The sequence below is a fragment of the Microtus pennsylvanicus genome, chromosome 6 (assembly GCF_037038515.1).
Source record: "Microtus pennsylvanicus isolate mMicPen1 chromosome 6, mMicPen1.hap1, whole genome shotgun sequence".
Classification (NCBI taxonomy): domain Eukaryota; kingdom Metazoa; phylum Chordata; class Mammalia; order Rodentia; family Cricetidae; genus Microtus; species Microtus pennsylvanicus.
The window spans coordinates 32,709,843-32,729,489 of record NC_134584.1 but is presented as its reverse complement, the minus strand read 5'-3'; the positions used below and the strand labels follow the sequence as shown (position 1 = coordinate 32,729,489).

The following is a 19,647-nucleotide window of genomic DNA, read 5'->3' as shown; positions in this document are numbered from 1 at the left end:
CTTCATTTATTTAGTAGATTGTTAAGGGCAGAGCCTCCGCACAGTAAGCTATGCCTCATCACACCTGGGCTCCTAAGGAAGCACAGCTGTCCTAAACTTTTTTGGTTGTTTGTTCGTTTTGGTTTTTCGAGACAGGGTTTCTCTGTAGCTTTGGAGCCTGTCCTGGAAGAGGCTGGCCTCGAACTCACAGATATCTGCCTGCCTCTGCCTCCCGAGTAGTGCGATTAGAGGCGTGTGCCACCCGTGCCCAACTCCTAAACTCTGTAATCTAGAAAAACTGAAACAGAAACTGTGTGGATGGGGATTCAGGGCACTGCAGCTGTTGTTTCCAGCTACTGTGAGCTGTGTTTGTGCTAGGGAGCTGAGTTATGGCTCTGCTCCTTTGATCGAAGAGGCACAAGGACAGAGACCCATCTGTCAAACTCCAAAGTCATACCAGCTGCCTGTCATGCTCCTCCTAGATGTTTCAAAGTTTTATGATATCCAATGTTGTTTGGAGAGCAAAGCTGGGGGTGATGGCACAGACTGTGATCCCTGGACTCCACCTTCAGAGGTAGATGAGGAAAGGCTACAAATTCCAGGCCTTTCACTTCAGAACTGGAAGTATCAGGCCAGCACTGGCCTCCCAGACTTACTCTGGAATTTTTCATAAATACTGCAGTTCATGTAGAATTCCAAATGACCCAGGATAACCACACTGTCACTAAACACACACATGCACACACACAGAGAACAATGCGGAATGTGTCACTACATGCGGTCTCCGGGACTTTATATAGCTATAGTAGTAGAAACAGCACACACTTCACCGACAACTGGACACTTGGCTAGACCTAAGCTTCCATAAACACGCACTTGCCAAAACTGGACTTGATTTTCACAATGATACAAAAACTAGACTTTTATTTCCAGGGCAAGTTTTCTCTAAGTCGCATCCACTACCCTGGAAGAAGCCGGCCTTGACCTCAGAGATTCACCTGCCTTTGCCTCTGGGATTAAAGTCATGCATCGCCACTGAACAGCCAAAACTAGCTTTTGAGAAATGACAAAACCTTCAACAAATGGTCTCTGGAAAGTGAATACCACAAGTAGGAAGCAAGTAGAACCCTCTCTGTGTCTCCCTGGGGAACACCAGTTCACACACACCCATTCTTCCCATGAACTCCAAAGCTCTATATCTGGCAGAGAAAATAACCCAAAATGCAGGATCCCTCATAGGCTAGCACTTGCTGAGCAGGGCTTTAGCACTGAAGAAATAGTGCTATTAATGGCAAGAGGGACGTCATGAAGAAGAGAACCTCAGGTCCAGTATAGGAAATGGTCAAATGCCCACACAATGGGAAAACTCTTCGTTTTTGTTTGTTTGTTTGTTTGTTTTGTATTGTTTTTTGAAACAGGATTTCTCTGTGGCTTTGGAGCCTGTCCTGGAACTAGCTCTGTAGTCTAGGCTGGTCTCGAACTCACAGAGATCTACCTGCCTCTGGCTCCCAAGTGCTGGGATTAAAGGCGTGCGCCACCATCGCCCGGCTTGGCAAAACTCTTTGATGACTTTCATCTGGCAGAGGATTAGTGTCTACAACACACCAAGGACTCAGATTTTAAAAAATATTTTGTTAGAAACTCTTTCTCTTTACTAGTTCTAATTTCTGTGTGTGTTGGAGTTTTGTGTGAATGCTGGTCTGTACGTGGATGTCAGAAGTCCTGGACATGGAGTTCCAGACAGAAGGAGGCTGCCATGTGGGTTCTAGGAATTGAACCTAGGACCCTGTAAAGGCTGCTGGTGCTCTCACCCACTGAGCCATCTCTACAAGCCCCAGAATTCATTTGTTAAAGAAGACAACACAGAACCATTTCAGACTACAAAAGGCCCAGCAAAGGGAACGGCTGAAGTCCAGCATCAGCAGGCCAGAGACACTGGACAGGAGAGGTGGGGTCAGCCTCTAAACACACCCAGGAGACTTCTCTCGGGGAGCAAAGTTCAATTCGGGTTATTTTTCTCTTTCTTTTAATTGTCTCTTGATTGTTCTTTTATCCCCTTTATACCACTCTGGACAATAGTTTCTACCAAAGAGAGATAACCTCAAAACCACAACTCATATTTTCCAAAAATGTTATCCTTTTTAAAAAAGATTTATTTTATTCATTGTGTATACAGCATCTGCATGCAGGTATCCCTGCATACCAGAAGAGGGCACTAGACCCCATTACAAATGGTTGTCAGCCACCATGTGGTTGCTGGAAATTGAACTCAGGACCTTTGGAAGAGCAGGAAATGCTCTTAACCTCAGAGCCATCTCTCCTGCCCCCTTCTGTTTCTCTTTTAAAACAATCCTTTATTTTAGGGTGTAATTTAGACTGCAGACATTTGGTTTTCATCTAAAACTACTTTTAACTATCATCATCCAAAGTAAATTTTATTCAAACACAGAACGTATGTTCTGGAACTTGCTAGTAGATCAGGCTGGCCTCTGCACTCAGAGTGCTGAGACCAAAGGCCATGTGCCAACAAACTTACTAAGACAGACATGCTTTTATTCTAAATCCAGTTTTATTTTGTCCTTTATAGAAAATGTTAAAAGCATATATCTGACATAATCAGGCAACAAATAGTCTTGAGGTTTGTTGAATACAGTCAACCGCCCAAAAGCCCCAAGTTGGGCTTCCAAATGACTCTAAAGTTACCTACTGAACATGCTGTAGGATGTTAGTTACCACTGTGTCTATTGCCATTACCATAATGAAGAGGAAATTTAACATATAGATTTATATGTATTTAATAAACATTTATTTTCCATATCCTATATCTCATAGTTTTGATTTTTAAAATTCATATATGTTATTTGTATGCTGAGACTCTTCTTTGATGAGTTCCAGGAGATCAGACACCCTCTATGGTGATTTGCAGGCACCAGGCACACATGTGGTACACAGGAACACATGTATGTAAAATACTAGTACACATCAAATAAGTAACTAAATTAAAATACTCTTGGAGGGTCTGAGAGAGATACCTTCGAGGTTTCAGTATATGTCGCTTAAGCAGAGGGTCCAGGGTTAATACACAGCACCCACAATTTCCTGGGAATCTGAAATACTCTTCTGGCCTGTGTGGGTACCGGGCACACACAATGTGCACAGATATCCATGCAAGAAAAACACTCCTACATATAAAATGAAAGAAAGTAGGTCTCTTTAAAATACACCCTTAAAAAGAAAGAAAAGAAACAAGCCAGGACATGGTTGATGGAGCACCCCTTTTATCCCAGCACTCAGAGAGAGAAACCCTGTCTTCAATTCAAAACAAACAAACAAAAAGGAAAAGAAATGAAACAAATTGTTATTTGTTATTATTCTAATGAAATGACTTTAATATCCTTTGGGTATACTCAGTAAAGGCAATGATTTGTTACCACAGATAATTTAAAAAGGAAATAATATTTAAGTATCAGGAAACAATCTGTTTTAAAAAGAATAGGTTGAGGGCTGAAGAGATGGCTCAGTGGTTAAGAGCATTGCCTGCTCTTCCAAAGGTGCTGAGTTCAATTCCCGGCAACCACATGTTGGCTCACAACCATCTGTAATGGTTTCTGGTGCCCTCTTCAGGCTGGCAGACATACGTGCAAACAGAATACTGTATACATAATACATAAATAAACAAATATTAAAAAGAATAAGCTGAGATTCACCTGCTTCTGCCTCCCAATTGCTGAGACTTAAGGCCATTGCCAACACCATTTGGCAAAATAAGTTTTTTAAAAAAATAAGCAAACAGTACATTCCATAAAGTATTTAAATATCTTACATTCTTCCACTTTATTTCTCTTCAAGATGGTGTACTTCTTAATGTTGTGCTCAATTTATTTTAAGGTTTTGTAAAATCGTTTCATGGGTCTCCAAATATGTAAGTATTAATGAGTACTTAAGAATTTATCGCTTCACTGAGTCAAAAGTACCTAGGATCTTTTTTGCTTATTAATTTCATTTCTTAATTTATTATTGTGTTAGTGTGTTTTTGGTTTGTTGAGACAGGGTTTTTCTGTGTGACAGCCCTAGCTGTCTTGGAACTCACTTTGTAGACCAGGCTGATCTTGAACTCAGAGAATCCATCTGCCTCTCCCCTTTGAGTGCTGGAATAAAAAGATGCGAAACAACATACAGGAAATTTTTTTCTTACCTTCGATTTATTCAGTGGACATCCATAAGTCTCATCTCTCCGACATGAACTATGTAGAAGAAGATGTGTCTTAAAGCCAATGGGTATTGGGTAGTTTCACCTATGAATGGGATTTCCCAAGCTCTCTAGTGCTCTTGAGTGTGATGGAATCTGAACTCACAAAGGAATGGAGAGGGTTGGGCTGTCAGCAAGTGAGAGCACAGATCACCTGTCCATCAACAGATCCTAAAGCACTCTGGAGTGATCTTCCATGAAGAACTTTGAAATCTCATGACAATGTCCTCCATTCAAGCAGAGATCAGAGAAGCTTAGGCGAGAGAAGGGGGCTGAGAGGAGCTGCAGCTGGGCATTCAGAGAAGTCATCTTGAAGAGAACACCTGGACTCTGGCTCTGAGATTACTAAGGTGAGCTCTGTGAACTGAATGAGCCTCTTGTGAAATGCCTCCAAAAAGATCTCTGCGCTGTGCAATCAATAGTCTGCTTCTGGTCACAAATGAAAAGAAAAACCTTTCATCCATGTGACCAGAACATTTCTGTCTCATGCTGCCCCAGCAGAATCTCAAGGGGACAGATCCCATCCTCACAGCCAGAAGGCATGGCAGCATGAGATCTAGGCAGCCCAGATGTGGTGGTCTGCCCACTGCACCCGCGGACTCATACACCCTCATTTCAACTGCTAGGGCATCAGCATGGGGTGCCTTGTCACTGGTAAAGTAATTGGGTCCTTTGTTCATAACTCATCTGTTGATGGTTTTACTGAAGGCGATCCTAAGGCTCATGTCTGAATGCTTCGTTCCTAGTTGGTGGTACTTTTGGAAGAATACGGAGGTGTGAAGTTTTTGGAGGAAATATATCATTGTGAATGAAAGTTAAGATCTCAAAGACCCCGATTGTGAACTTAAGGAGTAGGTTCTCCCTCCCTCCCCCCAGTCTCTTTCTCTTTGTCCCCCCCTCTTTCTCCACTCCCCTCTCCCTTTACTTACTTTCTGGTGTCTGATCAAGATATGAGCTCTCTCAGCTATTGCTTCTCACTGCCATCATGGACTCTCTCCCATCACTTTGGTGTGATTATCTCCAGGCTCAGGTGTCTCTCTGCAGACCACATGAGTTCATCCTTCTTGGTAAAGGGCAACAATGCTTTCATGTTTGTTCCCCACACAGTCTTCACATTGCTGGATGTTTTCCTTGGTTATATCACATAGCTTTTGCAAATGAGGCTGCAAATACCATCATTGTTTAAGTATCTCTCGAGTCTGTTGTTTCTCTGGCCTTCAAGAACGTTGGGCATGCAAGTGCTATTCAGAAATCCAGAGACAGGTAAAATACAAACTAAAAAGACCAACATCAGCCTCGACCAAAACCAGGTGGATATACATACCAACCAGATGATTTAGAACATTAAAAGTCATAAAAAATACCAACCTAACACAGTGTTTCCTAAATTTCAGAGTTGAAAATCTAACTACTCCATGGGATGCTGATAGCCAAGCCAAATAAATATCAGTGAATCAAGAAACTGCCTGCTGCTGGGGGCGGAGTTAAGGTTCTCCCTATGAACTAATAGCTTTCTGATACCCACCTTCAAGAGCCCCAGCTCCCACTGTTCCCTCCCAATGATGGGAAAGATGGGCTGGCAGGATAACTATGCACTTGTCCTGGATCACAAAGACAGAGCAAAATCCACAGAGTGTTAGAGAGAAGCCCTCAGGTCAGCGTGGTCCAGGGTGTTGCCAGCGGTAAGAAAACTGGCCTGTGGTGAATCCAGGAAGGACAACAAGGGAATGGCAATTCCAGACAGCAGTTCCTGGGAGCACTAACCATGGGCATCACAAAAGGAACACAGTGCAAGCTTGCTGGCAGCCTATCCGAAATAAGTGAAGGGAGCTATAATACTGGCTGAACATGGGTCCAGAAAGCCAAAGAGCTGGCTTTGGGTACCAGAATAGCCTAGAGGCCAAGTTCTGACTCTCCCTGAGGTGAAAAATGTTAGGGTCCTCAGGTAGGAGAGTGAGCTGTGGAATGTTGTCAGAAGAGTTTTTGCCTGCAAGCACACACTTCCCCATTGGCTGCATCTGCTCCTCTTCCCACCCACCACCTTGGACCCCAGAGCTGTCTAACCAACCTTGGACTGAGAGAGGATCTCAAGGCCAGACCAAATCTCAGAGGCCGACTTTCATGAGGTCTGATTTCTTGGCCGCGGTAGGAGCCTTAGCCTGGGCCTTACAAGCGCTGCTTATGGAGAAAGGACCTCGAGCTGGAGATGGCCATCAAGACAGAGCCATATTCGAGCCTTGGACCGTGCTGTCGCCGAAAACCGTGGCGCAGCGAAAGGACAAATATTCACTGGTACAAACCCCGAATTTGTCGTCTTCCAGGGGGCCAGGGTGGAAAGTCTTGGGACACTTGCCCGGCAAAAAATGAGCATTTGCCGACGGCTTCGCTTCGGAATCGGCTATCTAAAGAAAACGACCTTGAGCTGACAATAGAGGATCCCATAAGGAACCAGAACCGCGGCGTCCTGACTGCACCACTGCAGGCTTGCAACAGGGCAAAGCCATCTCTTTCAGCATTTTTTGCTCACATAGTCCGGTTAGTAGTTCCTGGCTCGGGGTGAATCCCAAGGCAGCCTGCCTGGCAGAGTCTGATTCAGTCTGAAAAACGAAAGAAGCTGTGAAGAAAATCACCGATGTGGTTCAAACTGGCAGTCTGATTGCAGTCCCGGCCTGCTGACTTTCGATCAGAAGTTGGCTAGGTGGATGAATCTTGGCACTCGCGAACAGGGGAGCTGGAGCCAGGAAACCCCTAGCGCTGGCTTCGTGCACCAGCGCCACAGCGATGCCAGCGGTAAAGACCGGACTGCAGCTCAGAGGCAGAGCTGCTTACTGGGACTTCTTCACTGGCTGCCCTGCGATCCAGAAGCCCTCAGGCAGGCGTGGTCCGGCGTCTTGATCACAGTAGGGGCACTCCTTAGGGACCTTAGCTGCGCTGTGACTGGTGAAAGAGAGAGATGGCCGACTGTCGGAGAGAAGGCCATTCTCGCGAACTGACCCGTGACATCCCTGAAAACCCGTGGTGCAGTGAAACGACCGCCAGGCGTTGGAGATTAGGTTGCACAGGGGAGGGGGAAGGACACACCAAATTTGTCCTTTTCCATTGGGTTCGGGTCGGAAGTCTTAGGACACTTGACCGGTCAAAACGTATCTTTGCCTATGGCAGTCGGTACTGATTCTGCTACCGGAAGAAATCGGGTGAATTTTAGCGTTTATACAAACTGTGGCTAGCCGAATGTAGAGGATGCAAAAAACGAAAGCAAACCGGGGCATCCTGAGACCTCATCTGGTGTGGACTCGCCCTGGGGCCTCAGACAGTTCTAGCAGCGGTTTGCCCAGGTAGTCGTGACCGCGGTTCGTGGTTCAGGTGGAATCCCGCAGCAGTCTGCTGGCAGAGCCTGATTCGTCTGAAAAACGAAAGAAGCTACGGAGAAAATAACGGATGCGGTTTGAAATCGCGGTTGGACTGCAGCTCGAGCTTGCTGACATCCGATTGGAAGTCGACTGGGTGGATGAATCGTGGCACTCGCGGACAGCGGAGCAGGAGCCGGGGAAACCCATAGCGCTAGCTCCGTGCACCCGCTCTCAAAACGAAAGGACACTTGCCAAAAATCGCAAAGGCGGTTTGAAAATCGCGGTCCATTTGCAGCACGGGCGAGCTGACACCCGATTGGAAGTCTTCTCGGTGGACGAAACACCACACTGGCGGAAAGTGCCACAGGGGCCAAGTAACCCAAAACGCTAGCTTTGAGCACCAAGAATGCAAATCCTGCCAAGCAGAGTGCCTGGGCCACAGCGACCCCAGCGGCTGGCTGTATAGCGGTGTCCGGAATGCATCTGGCAGACCCAGCTGCCTTTGGCTTCAGAGGCTTTTCTGCTTCTGCCTGAGTCTTCCCCATTGGCTCCAGTGAGAGTGAGAAAAGGTCAGGCAGGGTTTGTCTGTCGTCTTGCTCGCAGTAGGGGCACTCATAGGAACCTTAGCTGCGTCGCGACCTCTAAAAGAGAGGAAAAGGAGAAGGCCAGCATAGACAAGGCCCTATTCGAGTCCAGACGCCTGAAAGTCTCCCGAAAACCGTCCGCGCGAGGAATGGAATGCAGGGACAACGGAGATTCGGAGGTGCAGACACCGAATCCATCGTCTTTCTTTCGGTGAGGGTCGGATGTTTTAGGACCCTTTCCGGACCAAAATGTGTGTGTGTGTGTTTTTCCCCCAAGGAAGTTGGCACTGAATCGCTATGGAAAGGAATCGTGTGAATTTACAGCGTTTGTATAAAGGAGAGCGAACCGGACGTAGAGGACGCAAACACGAAAAGAAACCGCGGTCTCCTGAACGTTATATGGTGCGGACTGGCCCGCGCGGGCAGCAGACGTTTCTTGCTCTGCACCATTTGTCTCCCATTGTCCGGATCGTGATACGGATGGAATTCTGCAGCAACCTTGGGAAACTGCAAAATAGGGCACAGGGAAGTGACACTTGGTCCAGTGCCTGCCTCACAGTGACCCCAGCTGCAAAGATTTGACTGGCCTGCAGCTTGAAGGCATAGCTGAGGACTGGCATCAATAGCCTTTCTGGTATTGATTGGCTAGCACTTCCTCATCGGCCCTGTCCCCAGATCCCAGGGGCGCCTACCCACCCCATTCACTGGAGGGCCTGAGGATTGACCACCGTGGTCCCCATACCAGCATGTCCAGGAATCCTAGAAATGTCGACTTCGGGGTGTCGTCAGTACCTTTGAAAGCCGGCGCGGGTACAACCAAGTAAATTACGTTTATGTATTAAGTAATTAAGAATTGACACGGACCACCGAAAGCACATTGACGTGTTTATTTTTGGAAGAAACCGGCTGCATGAAGACCGAACCGTCTGCGACGACTGAAGAGGTTTAGGCAAGGATCATCTTGGCACGGAACTCACTTTCAAACGCTGAAAGTCTCCTGGAGCTCTCTAAGGCGCTATGCTGTGGAACACCGGTTAGCAGCAGCCACACTAAATGCAGAGTATTAGGCAAGGAATGCATTCCGGACTCGGACACGACGTCGTCTGCAGACTGGACCTCCGTCCTCGGGTCCGTACTCGAACCCGTTGTCGGCTCCGGACCCGGAGCCGTCGTGGGCTGCACACTCGCACACGTCCTCGGCTCCGGACACGGCCGCCGCTCGGTCTGCTGCAGACTCTCCCCAGACATGGGATCCGGAATGGTCGGAACGGGAATGATCCCTGTCGTCTCGTCCTCGAAATGGAACCGGTCCCCTTCTCCCCGTCGTCGGAACGGGAATGGTCCCCGAGGTCTCGTCGTCTGAACGAGACCGGTTCCTGTCGTCCTGTGTTCGGGACCTGACCAGACCTCGACGTCCCGTGGTTGAGACGGAACCAGTACCCGTCGTCCCTTCGTCGGGATGGGTCCCGTCCCCATCGTCCCGTCGTAGGAACGGACCCCTCCCAGTAGTCCCGTCGTCGAAACGGGACTTGTCCCAGTGGAAGTCTCTGGACTTGACCCCATCTTCGGCTCTGCACTTGCCCCCGTCGTCTGCTCGGGACCCGCTGCTCTGTCATCCACACCATCACTCCAGCAGCACTTGCACCGGGAGGACAGCAGCGCATGCACAAGGGCAGGCAGAGGAGCCTGCTCCAGCCTGGGTATTTGTAGTCTTGAAGGAAGGCGGGGCCAGAAAATTGCGAAATTTCAAAAAAGAAACCGCAACCTCTAGTCCGGTATCCAATGCAGCAGACTCGTCGCGTGGGCAGGACAGGACCAATCCCCGTCGTCCCGCGGTCAGGAAGCGACCCATTCCTCTCGTCGGGCGATCCGGACGGGACCCGTCCGCGTCGTCCCGCGGTCCAGACAGGTAGACGCGGAGGTTTCCAGTCCCTACCGCCAGGCGACGTGGCAGGGACGACGCGGACTGGTACTGTTCGGACCCCGGGACGACGCGGACGGGTCCTTTCCGGACCCAGGGACGATGCGGCGGGTCCACCGCGGGACGACACGGACAAGTCCCGTCCAGACCGCGGGATGACGCGGCGGGACCACCGCGGGACGATGCGGACGGGTCCTGTCCGGACCCCGGGACGATGCGGCCTGTCCAACGCGGGGCGACCCGGACAAGTCCCGTCCAGACCTAGGGACGACGCGGCGGGTCCACCGCGGGACAACGCGGACCGGTCCTGTCCGGACCCCGGGACGATGCGGCGGGTCCACCGCGGGACAACGCGGAACGGTCCACCGCGGGACGACGGTTTCTCACTCTCACCAGAATCAAAGGAGAAGACCCAGGCAGAAGCAGAAACGCTACTGACGCCAAACGCAGTTCAGCCTGTCGGCTGCATCGCCGGCCGCTGGCGTCGCTGTGGCGCCGGAACTCAGCTTCACTGCGAATCCCAAGGCGCGGAGCTAGCACTAAGAGGTTCCCCGGCCACGGTGGCGCTGTCCGCGAGTGCGCGGATTCGTGCACGGAGCCGAATTCCCATCGGACGTCGGCTCGCTCGAGCTGCAATCCGACGGTGATTTTCAAACGGCGTCCTTTCCTTTTGAGACCGGTATCAAACTCTGTATGTAAGGCTGCTGTGGGGTTCGATCGGCACGACCAAGGCGACGACGGGTATGGGTCCGTAGAAAATGACGGACGGGACGAGTGCGGAGCCCAAGAATGGGAGGACGGAAGGACTCCTCCGTCGCATCCTTCTTTTGCGGTCGTTCGCGACGCAGCTAAGGTCCTTCCGCGGGGCCCCACTGCGGTCAAACGCCGGGCCACGGCTGCCCGACCGTTTCTCACTTTCACCGGAGCCAAAGGAGAAGACCCAAGCAGAAGCAGAAATGCTACTGACACCTAACGCAGTTCAGCAGGCCGGCTGCACCGCCGGCCGCTGGCGTCGCTGTGGCGCCCGAACTCAGCTTGTCCTCTCCGGACGACGGAAAAGGCTAAAGGGTCCTGTCGGCACCTTGGGACGACGAGGCGGGTTCACCGCGGGACGACGCGACGGATCCCGTCCGGACGCCCGGACGATGCGGCAGGTCCATCGCGGGACCATGTGGCGGGTCCACAGTGGGACACGGTGACGGGTCCGTGCGGACCGCCGGACAATGGTGACGGGTCCCGTCCGGAGTTGAGGACGATGCGGCGGGTCCACCGCGGGACGACTTTGACGGGTCCCGTCCGAACCGCCGGACAACGGTGACGGGTCCGGTCCGGACTTGAGGACGACGCAGCGGGTTCACCGCGGGACGATGAGGCGGGTCCACCGCGGGACGACGCGGCCGGGTCCAGTCCGGACCGCTGGACAACGGTGACGGGTCCCGTCCGGACCTCGGGACGACGCGGCGGGTTCACCGCGGGACGACGCTGACGGGTCCCGTCTGGACCGAAGGGCGACGCGGCGGGTGCACCGCGGGACGACCATTTCTCACTCTCACCGGAGTCAAAGGAGAAGACCCAGGCAGAAGCAGAAACGCTACTGACGCCAAACGCAGTTCAGCGGCCGCTGGCGTCGCTGTGGCGCCAGAACTCAGCTTCACTGCGAATCCCAAGGCGCGGAGCTAGCACTAAGAGGTTCCCCGGCCACGGTGGCGCTGTCCGCGAGTGCGCGGATTCGTGCACGGAGCCGAATTCCCATCGGACGTCGGCTCGCCCGAGCTGCAATCCGACGGTGATTTTCAAACGGCGTCCTTGATTTACTGCCGCTGTCCTTTCGTTTAGAGACCTGAATCAAACTCGGTATGTAAGGCTGCTGCGGAATTCGATCCGCACGGCCAATCCGACGACGTGGACCGGTGCGAGTCCGCAGCCGAGGATTTGGGCCAGCGCGCAGCCGAGGACCGGTCCGAGGTGCTGGGCGGCGGGGGCGTACGGTGGGTATGGGTCCGCAACAGATGACCGACCGAGGGGATGAGTGCGCAACAGATGACCGACCGAGGAGATGAGTGCGGAGCCGGCGACCGAAACGAAAGGGGTGAGTCTGTACACCATACCTTAGGTCAAGTGGCCGCGGTTTCTTTTCTGAAAAGTCCCCATTTTCTGACCCCGCCTTCCTTCAAGACTATAAATACCCAGGCCTGGAGGAGCCTGTAGCAGGCTCTGCCGCCTGCTACAGTGCACGCGCTGCTGTCCTCCCGCTGCAAGTGCTGCTCAAGCGATGGAGACGACGACGGAGCACCGGTTCTGGAGCAGACCACCACGGGGGCCAGTGCAGAGCCGACATCGACGCGGGCGAGGCCGAGGCCGAGGCCGGAGCCGACGACGTGGGGTGCGAATCTGCAACCGCCGCCGCCGACCTGTGCGGGTCCGCAGAAGCCGACGGTGGGGGCGAGGATGGAGCCAACGACGGGGTTCCAGGCTGCAGACGACGCCGATGCCGATGCCGATGCCGATGTCGATGCCGATGCCGATGCCGACGCCGACGACGGGTGCAAGTCCGGAGAGCGTTCGTTGCCTTATATGCTGCCTGCGGTGTGGCTGCTGCACACCGGTGTTCCAGAGCAGGGACCCTTAGAGAGCTCCGGGAGACTTCCAGCGTTTCAAAGTGAGCTCTATGCCAAGAAGATCCTTGCCTAAACCTAGCCAGGTTGTCTTCAGTGCAGCCGGTTCCTCTCAAAATAAAAACATCAATGTGTTTTCGGTGGTCAGTGTCAATTCTTAATTACTTAATACGTAAACGTAATTTACTTGGTTGTGACCGCGCCACTTCTCAAAGCTGTACCGCCGGCCGCTGGTGTCGCTGTGGCGCCGGAACTCAGCGAGTCCCGTCAGGGCCGCCGGAAAACGCTAAAGGGTCCGGTCCGCACCTTGGGACGAAGCGGACGGGTCCCGTCCGGACGCCCGGACGATGCGGCAGGTCCGTCGCGGGACCATGCGGCGGGTCCACTGCGGGACACGGTGACGGGTCCCTTGCGGACCTCGGGATGAGGCGGCGTGTCCACCGCGGGACCACGCGGCGGGTCCACCGCGGGGCGACGCCGATGGGTCTCGTCCGGACCGCCGGACGAGTCGGCAGGTCCACCGCGGGACAACGCGGCGGGTCTACCGTGGGAAGCCGTGGGACCATGCGGCGGGTCCGCCGCTGGACAACGGTGACGGGTCCGTTCCGGACCCCGGGACGACTTGGCGGGTCCCCCGCGGGACGACGCGGCGTGTCCACCGCGGGACGATGCGGCGCGTCCACAGCGGGACGACCGTTTCTCACTCTCACCGGAGTCAAAGGAGAAGACCCAGAAAGAAGCAGAAATGCTACTGAGGCCAAACGCAGTTCAGCATGCCGGCTGCACCGCCGGCCGCTGGCGTCGCTGTGGCGCCGGAACTCAGCGTCACAGCGATTCCCGGGGCACGGAGCTAGCACTAAGAGGTTCCCCGACCACGGTGTCGCTGTCCGCGATTGCGCGGATTCGTGCACGGAGCCGAATTCCCATCGGACGTCGGCTCGCTCGAGCTGCAATCCGACGGTGAATTTCAAAGGGCGTTCGTGATTTTCTGCCACGGTCCTTTCATTTAGAGACCTGAATCAAACTCTGTATGTAAGGCTGCTGCGGGGTTCGATCCGCACGACCAAACCGACGACGTGGACCGGTGCGAGTCTGCAGCCGACGATTGATGCCAGCGAGCAACCGAGTACCGCCCCGGGATGTGGTGGAGGGTTGGAGCTTGTGGTGGGTACGGGTCCGCAGCAGATGACCGACGGGACGAGTGCGGAGCCGGCGATAGGGACGACCGGGGCGAGTCTGCGCTGGATACTGTACGTCATGAGGCCGCGGTTTCTTTTCTGAAATTTCGCCATTTTCTGACCCCGCCTCCCTTCATGACTACAAATACCCAGGCCTGGAGGAGCCTGTAGCAGGGTATGCTTCCTGCCCCAGTGCAGGCACTGCTGTCCTGCCCTTCCAAGTGCTGCCCAAGCGATGGAGACAATGGAGCAGAGGTTCCCTTGCAGACCACCAAGGAGGAGAGTGCGGATCCGACGACTGGGGCGAAACCGCTTCCATAGACCTGTTGGCATCTGCTGCTTACCGAGGGGGCGTGCCCGGATCCAACTAAGAGTTTGAGTCCAGATCAGACAACCTGTTCAAAACCTCAACAGGTGAATGGGGTGAGTGTGCAGCCAAGGACAGGTGTGTGTTCCGAACCCAGAAAGGGTTCTGGTCCAGAGCTGACAATGTTTATGGGTCCAGGTCAGAGGGCAGAGATGATTGTGGAGGTGAGGTTGGAGCCCAGGAACGGGGACCCGTCTGCATCAGATACCATGTATCAAGACGTCATGGTTAAGGTGAATTTGGCAGGCAATGGATGGAGCTAGAAAACATCATTTGGAGTGAGGTAACCCAGACCTAGAAAGACAATTACCACATGTACCCACTCATAAGTGGTTGTAAAACATAAAGCAAAGGAAACCAGCCCACAAATCACAACCCTAGGGAATCAAGACAACAATGAGGACACTCTGAGAGGCTTACATAACTATAATCTACATGGCAAGTAGAAAAAGACAAGATCACCTGGGTAAGTTGGGAGCATGGGGACCTTGCCAGAGGTTTGAAGGGGAGGAGAAGAGGTAGGGAGGGGAGCAGAGAAAAATGTAGAGCTCAATAAAAATCAATAAAATAATAAAAAATGAAAAATAAACTTTTGGCAAATGACAAAATATTCAACAAATGGTTCTTAAAAACTGAATAGCCACAAGCAGAATGCACCTAGCTCTCACTCTGTATGACCCTATAGGGACACCATTCAACACAGATCAATTCTTCCTATGGAAGTCAAAACTCTAAAGGTGGCAGATGAAAAAGTACCCCAAACTCTCAGGTTCCCTCATGAGCAAGCACTTGCTGAGCAGGACTTCAGCACTGAGACATAGTGCTACCAACTACAAGAGGGACATCATGAAACTGAAATTCTGAGGTCCAGCAAGGACAGTGGTCTAATGTCCACCGAACAGAAGAAACTCTTTGATAACTTTTCATCTGGTATTGTATTAGTATCTACAAACCACAAAGCACTCAGCCTTTAAAAAAATCTTTTTAAAGAAACTCTTTGTCTCACTTACGTTTGATTTCTATGTGTATTAGTGTTTTGCCTGAATGCTTGTCTGTGTGTGGGTGTCAGATGCCCTGGAATTGGATTTACACAGTAGTGAGCTGACAAGTGTGTGCTGGGAATTTAACCTGGGTCCTCTGGACAGGCAGCTGGTGCTCTCCACTGCTAATCATCTCTCCAGGAAGAGAACATGGGATGACCCAAACAACAAAAGGTCCAGCAAAGTGATCATGTCATTGGCAGAGGCAGCAGCACAAATGTTATGTTCATCCATCCTAGCCAGCTGAGAGAGGGGCTAATACCACTGAGATCCATGTTATCCCAGTCAGAGCGGCAGTCAGAGCGGCTGTGGTGGTCATCAAGAGAGCAAAGGAGAACTAATGCTGGGGAGAAGGTGAGGGGGTATCCGGGCCAGCAGGATGCAAAAGGTGGTCCCTGATAAACCTAGGGGAGAGCAATGGAAGAGCAAGAGACGGGAGAAGTGATGGCAGGACAGTATTTCTGATCAAACCGCCCTTTATTATTTCCTCAGAAGCTGTTATACAGCAAATGGGCAAGGGGGAGGAGAGATGCGTCAACTCTGCTGGAATTCAGGCATGGACACATCCCACGTGGAGACATCCCATGGTTTAGGCTGCTCTGCCAGTTGCTTCAAGGAAAAATACAAGAGACAGAAAGAAGACACCCTCCTCTTTTCCATGTGTGAGTTTTTCCGAGGATGGAGAGTCAGAACAAGAAGTTTCAGGCATTGTCGAGCCACAAATTCTCTCTGTGGCAAAGTGGGTTGACAATCAAAGAAAGCAATTATGTCTCCAAAATCCAACACTCAAGGTTAGGTCTGAGTTCCTTGGCCACGTAGCTTACAAAAAGAATCACAGGATCTGATAAGCACACTGAGAAAACAAAGTTGCCAAAGAGCACTGACTGTTCTTCCCGAGGTCTCGAGTTCAATTCCCAGCAAGGACATTGTAGCTCACAAACATCTATAATGAGATCTGGTGCTCTCTTCTGGCATGCAGGGACACCTGCATGCAGATGCTGTATACATAATTAATAAAATAAATCGTTTTTAAATAGGATACTGTTTTATGATACTATGAGTTGTGGTTGTGAGGTTATCTTTCTTTGGTAGAAACTATCGTCCAGATTGGTATAAAGGGGATAAAAGAACAATCAAGAGACAATTAAAAGAAAGAGAAAAATAACCCGAATTGAACTTTGCACCCCGAGAGAAGTCTCCTGGGTGTGTTTAGAGGCTGACCCCACCTCTCCTGTCCAGTGTCTCTGGCCTGCTGATGCTGGACTTCAGCCGTTCCCTTTGCTGGGCCTTTTGTAGTCTGAAATGGTTCTGTGTTGTCTTCTTTAACAAATGAATTCTGGGGCTTGTAGAGATGGCTCAGTGGGTGAGAGCACCAGCAGCCTTTAGAGGGGAGGACCTAGGTTCAATTCCTAGAACACACACGGCAGCCTCCTTCTGTCTGCAACTCCATGTCCAGGACTTCTGACGTCTACCTACAGATCAGCATTCACACAAAACACCAACACACACAGAAATTAGAACTAGTAAAGAGAGTTTCTTACAAAATATTTTTTAAAATCTGAGTCCTTGGTGTGTTGTAGACACTAATCCTCTGCCAGATGAAAGTCATCAAAGAGTTTTGCCGAGCCAGGCGATGGTAGCACACGCCTTTAATCCCAGCACTTGGGAGGCAGAGGCCGTCGGATCTCCGTGAGTTCGAGACCAGCCTGAACTACAGAGCTAGTTCCAGGACAGGCTCCAAAGCCACGGAGAAACCCTGTTTCGAAAAACAATACAAAACAAAACAAACAAACAAACAAAAACGAAGAGTTTTCCCATTGTGTGGACATTTGACCATTTCCTATACTGGACCTGAGGTTCTCAACTTCATGACGTCCCTCTTGCCATTAATAGCACTATTTCTTTAGTGCTGAAGCCCTGCTCAGCAAATGCTAGCCTATGAGGGATCCTGCATTTTGGGTTATTTTCTCTGCCAGCTATAGAGCTTTGGAGTTCATGGGAAGAATGGGTGTGTGTGAACTGGTGTCCCCCAGGGAGACACAGAGAGGGTTCTACTTGCTTCCTACTTGTGGTATTCACTTTCCAGAGACCATTTGTTGAAGATTTTGTCATTTCTCAAAAGCTAGTTTTGGCTGTTCAGTGGCGATGCATGACTTTAATCCCAGAGGCAAAGGCAGGTGAATCTCTGAGGTCAAGGTCGGCTTCTTCCAGGGTAGTGGATGTGACTTAGAGAAAACTTGTCCTGGAAATAAAAGTCTAGTTTTTGTATCATTGTGAAAATCAAGTCCAGTTTTGGCAAGTGCGTGTTTATGGAACCTTAGGTCTAGCCAAGTGTCCGGTTGTCAGTGAAGTGTGTGCTGTTTGTACTACTATAGCTCTATAAAGTCCCGGAGACCAAATGTGGTGACACATTCCGCATTGTTCTCTGTGTGTGTGCATGTGTGCATGTGTGTGTTTACTGACAGTATGGTTATCCTGGGTCATTTGGAATTCTACATGAATTGCAGTATTTATGAAAAATTCCAGAGTAAGTCTGGGAGGCCAGTGCTGGCCTGATACTTCCAGTCCTGAAGTGAAAGGCCTGGAATTTGTAGCCTTTCCTCATCTACCTCTGAAGGTGGAGTCCAGGGATCACGGTCTGTGCCATCACCCCCAGCTCTGCTCTCCAAACAACACTGGATATCATAAAACTTTGAAACATCTAGGAGGAGCATGACAGGCAGCTGGTATGACTTTGGAGTTTGACCGATGGGTCTCTGTCCTTGTGCCTCTTCGATCAAAGGAGCAGAGCCATAACTCAGCTCCCTAGCACAAACCCAGCTCACAGTAGCGGGAGGCAACAACTGCAATGCCCTGAATCCCCATCCACACAGTTTCTGTTTCCGTTTTTCTAGATTACAGAGTTTAGGAGTTGGGCACGGGTGGCACACGCCTCTAATCGCACTACTCGGGAGGCAGAGGCAGGCAGATATCTGTGAGTTCGAGGCCAGCCTCTTCCAGGACAGGCTCCAAAGCTACAGAGAAACCCTGTCTCAAAAAACCAAAACGAACAAACAACCAAAAAAGTTTAGGACAGCTGTGCTTCCTTAGGAGCCCAGGTGTGATGAGGCATAGCTTACTGTGCGGAGGCTCTGCCCTTTACAATCTACTAAATAAATGAAGTACTAGCTAAGAACTTGTTTGCAAACCCCCTCCTGGACTCAAGAAAGCTCAGAGAAAGTGGTTTCAGTTTTATCAGTGCTACAAACAGGAAGCAAACACGCCCTAGGAAGAGGAGTGACTCAGTCAGCAATTGAGCAAACAAACTGAAGGCAGGCCAGGGCTGAGGACAGGAAGAAGAGGGGTGGGGCTCCAGTGGATTGTCTCAGGATGGACTGGCCTGGCAGCTTAGCCCCAGGGGTGCTGCCTGGAGAATCAGTCCTTGCTCAGTCAGCAGAGAAATGGCTTTCCTAACTGGATCCTCAGCAGCTTGTCTGCCAAGGCCAGCGCCTTGCTGAAAACACACTGAGAAATCTAGAAAGCATGACCCCTGGCACCCCAAAAAACCGCCCTCCTTCAGCAAGGGAAAGTACACCCACTAGTCTAAATGAGAACTGAAACAAATCTCAGGCACAGCCCAAGAGCCAACTGTAGCTATTTTCAGAGAGGAATGGGCCCAGTCTGGAGGTTGCCAGCCTTTCCTTGCTGGCAAGGCTTCTACTACTCAGCTACCAGAAATCTGGCATCTTTTTCACCAGGGAGCCAGGAGCTTTTTGTTCTCCAGCCTGGATGAATGTGGCTTCCAGACAGGAGCCATCCTTAGGAGCGAATATAGAAATGGGATAGTGGGACCAATAGAAATCTAGGGAGCAAAATCCTTATGATTTGTCTGTTTGAATCAGGTCTTTTTTGTTTGATTGTTTGTTTTTCATGATAGGGTTTCTCTGTGTAATAGTCCTGACTGTCAGGGAACTAGCTCTTGTAGACCAGGCTGGTCTCGAACTCACAGACATCGGCCTGCCTCTGCCTCTGGAATGCTGGGATTAAATGTGTGTGCCACAGCAGCCTGGTGGAATCAGTCTTCTTATGACTCAGCAATCACACTCAAGGCTGCATCCCGACCTGGAAGCCTCTGTTCCTGCAGGCCAGGCTATGCCAGTCCTTTCCTCTTCTTCACCAAGCTGGAAACATCCAGCAGGAAATTGGCAGTAGCTGGAAAAACTTACTAAGCTTCCAAAAGGAAACAGCAGCATAGACTGAGTTTGAAAGGCTGCAGAACCTCATCTTTGGGAGGCCCACTTCCTGATTCAGGGCCTGATCCTGGCAGAAACTAAGTAATCCTTGTGATGTAGACATTGAAATGCTGGTACAAGGTAAGTGTTGGA

At 51.0% G+C, this 19,647-nt stretch overlaps 1 protein-coding gene across 7 annotated transcripts in view; it reads left to right on the top strand.

Annotated features, from left to right (window-relative positions):
* Positions 1-12,827: 12,827 nt before the first annotated feature.
* The window catches only part of LOC142851871 (uncharacterized), a 70,436-nt gene continuing 63,616 nt past the window's right edge, over positions 12,828-19,647 (top strand). For 6 of the 7 annotated variants that reach the window (XM_075976003.1, XM_075976001.1, XM_075975996.1 and 3 more), the window contains exon 1: positions 12,828-14,299. In XM_075976003.1, coding sequence (XP_075832118.1) covers positions 12,828-13,682 — 855 coding nt within the window. In that variant the 3' untranslated portion in view covers positions 13,683-14,299. The remainder of the gene's footprint in view (positions 14,300-19,647) is intronic. The other variant, XM_075975999.1, reaches the window with a different exon arrangement.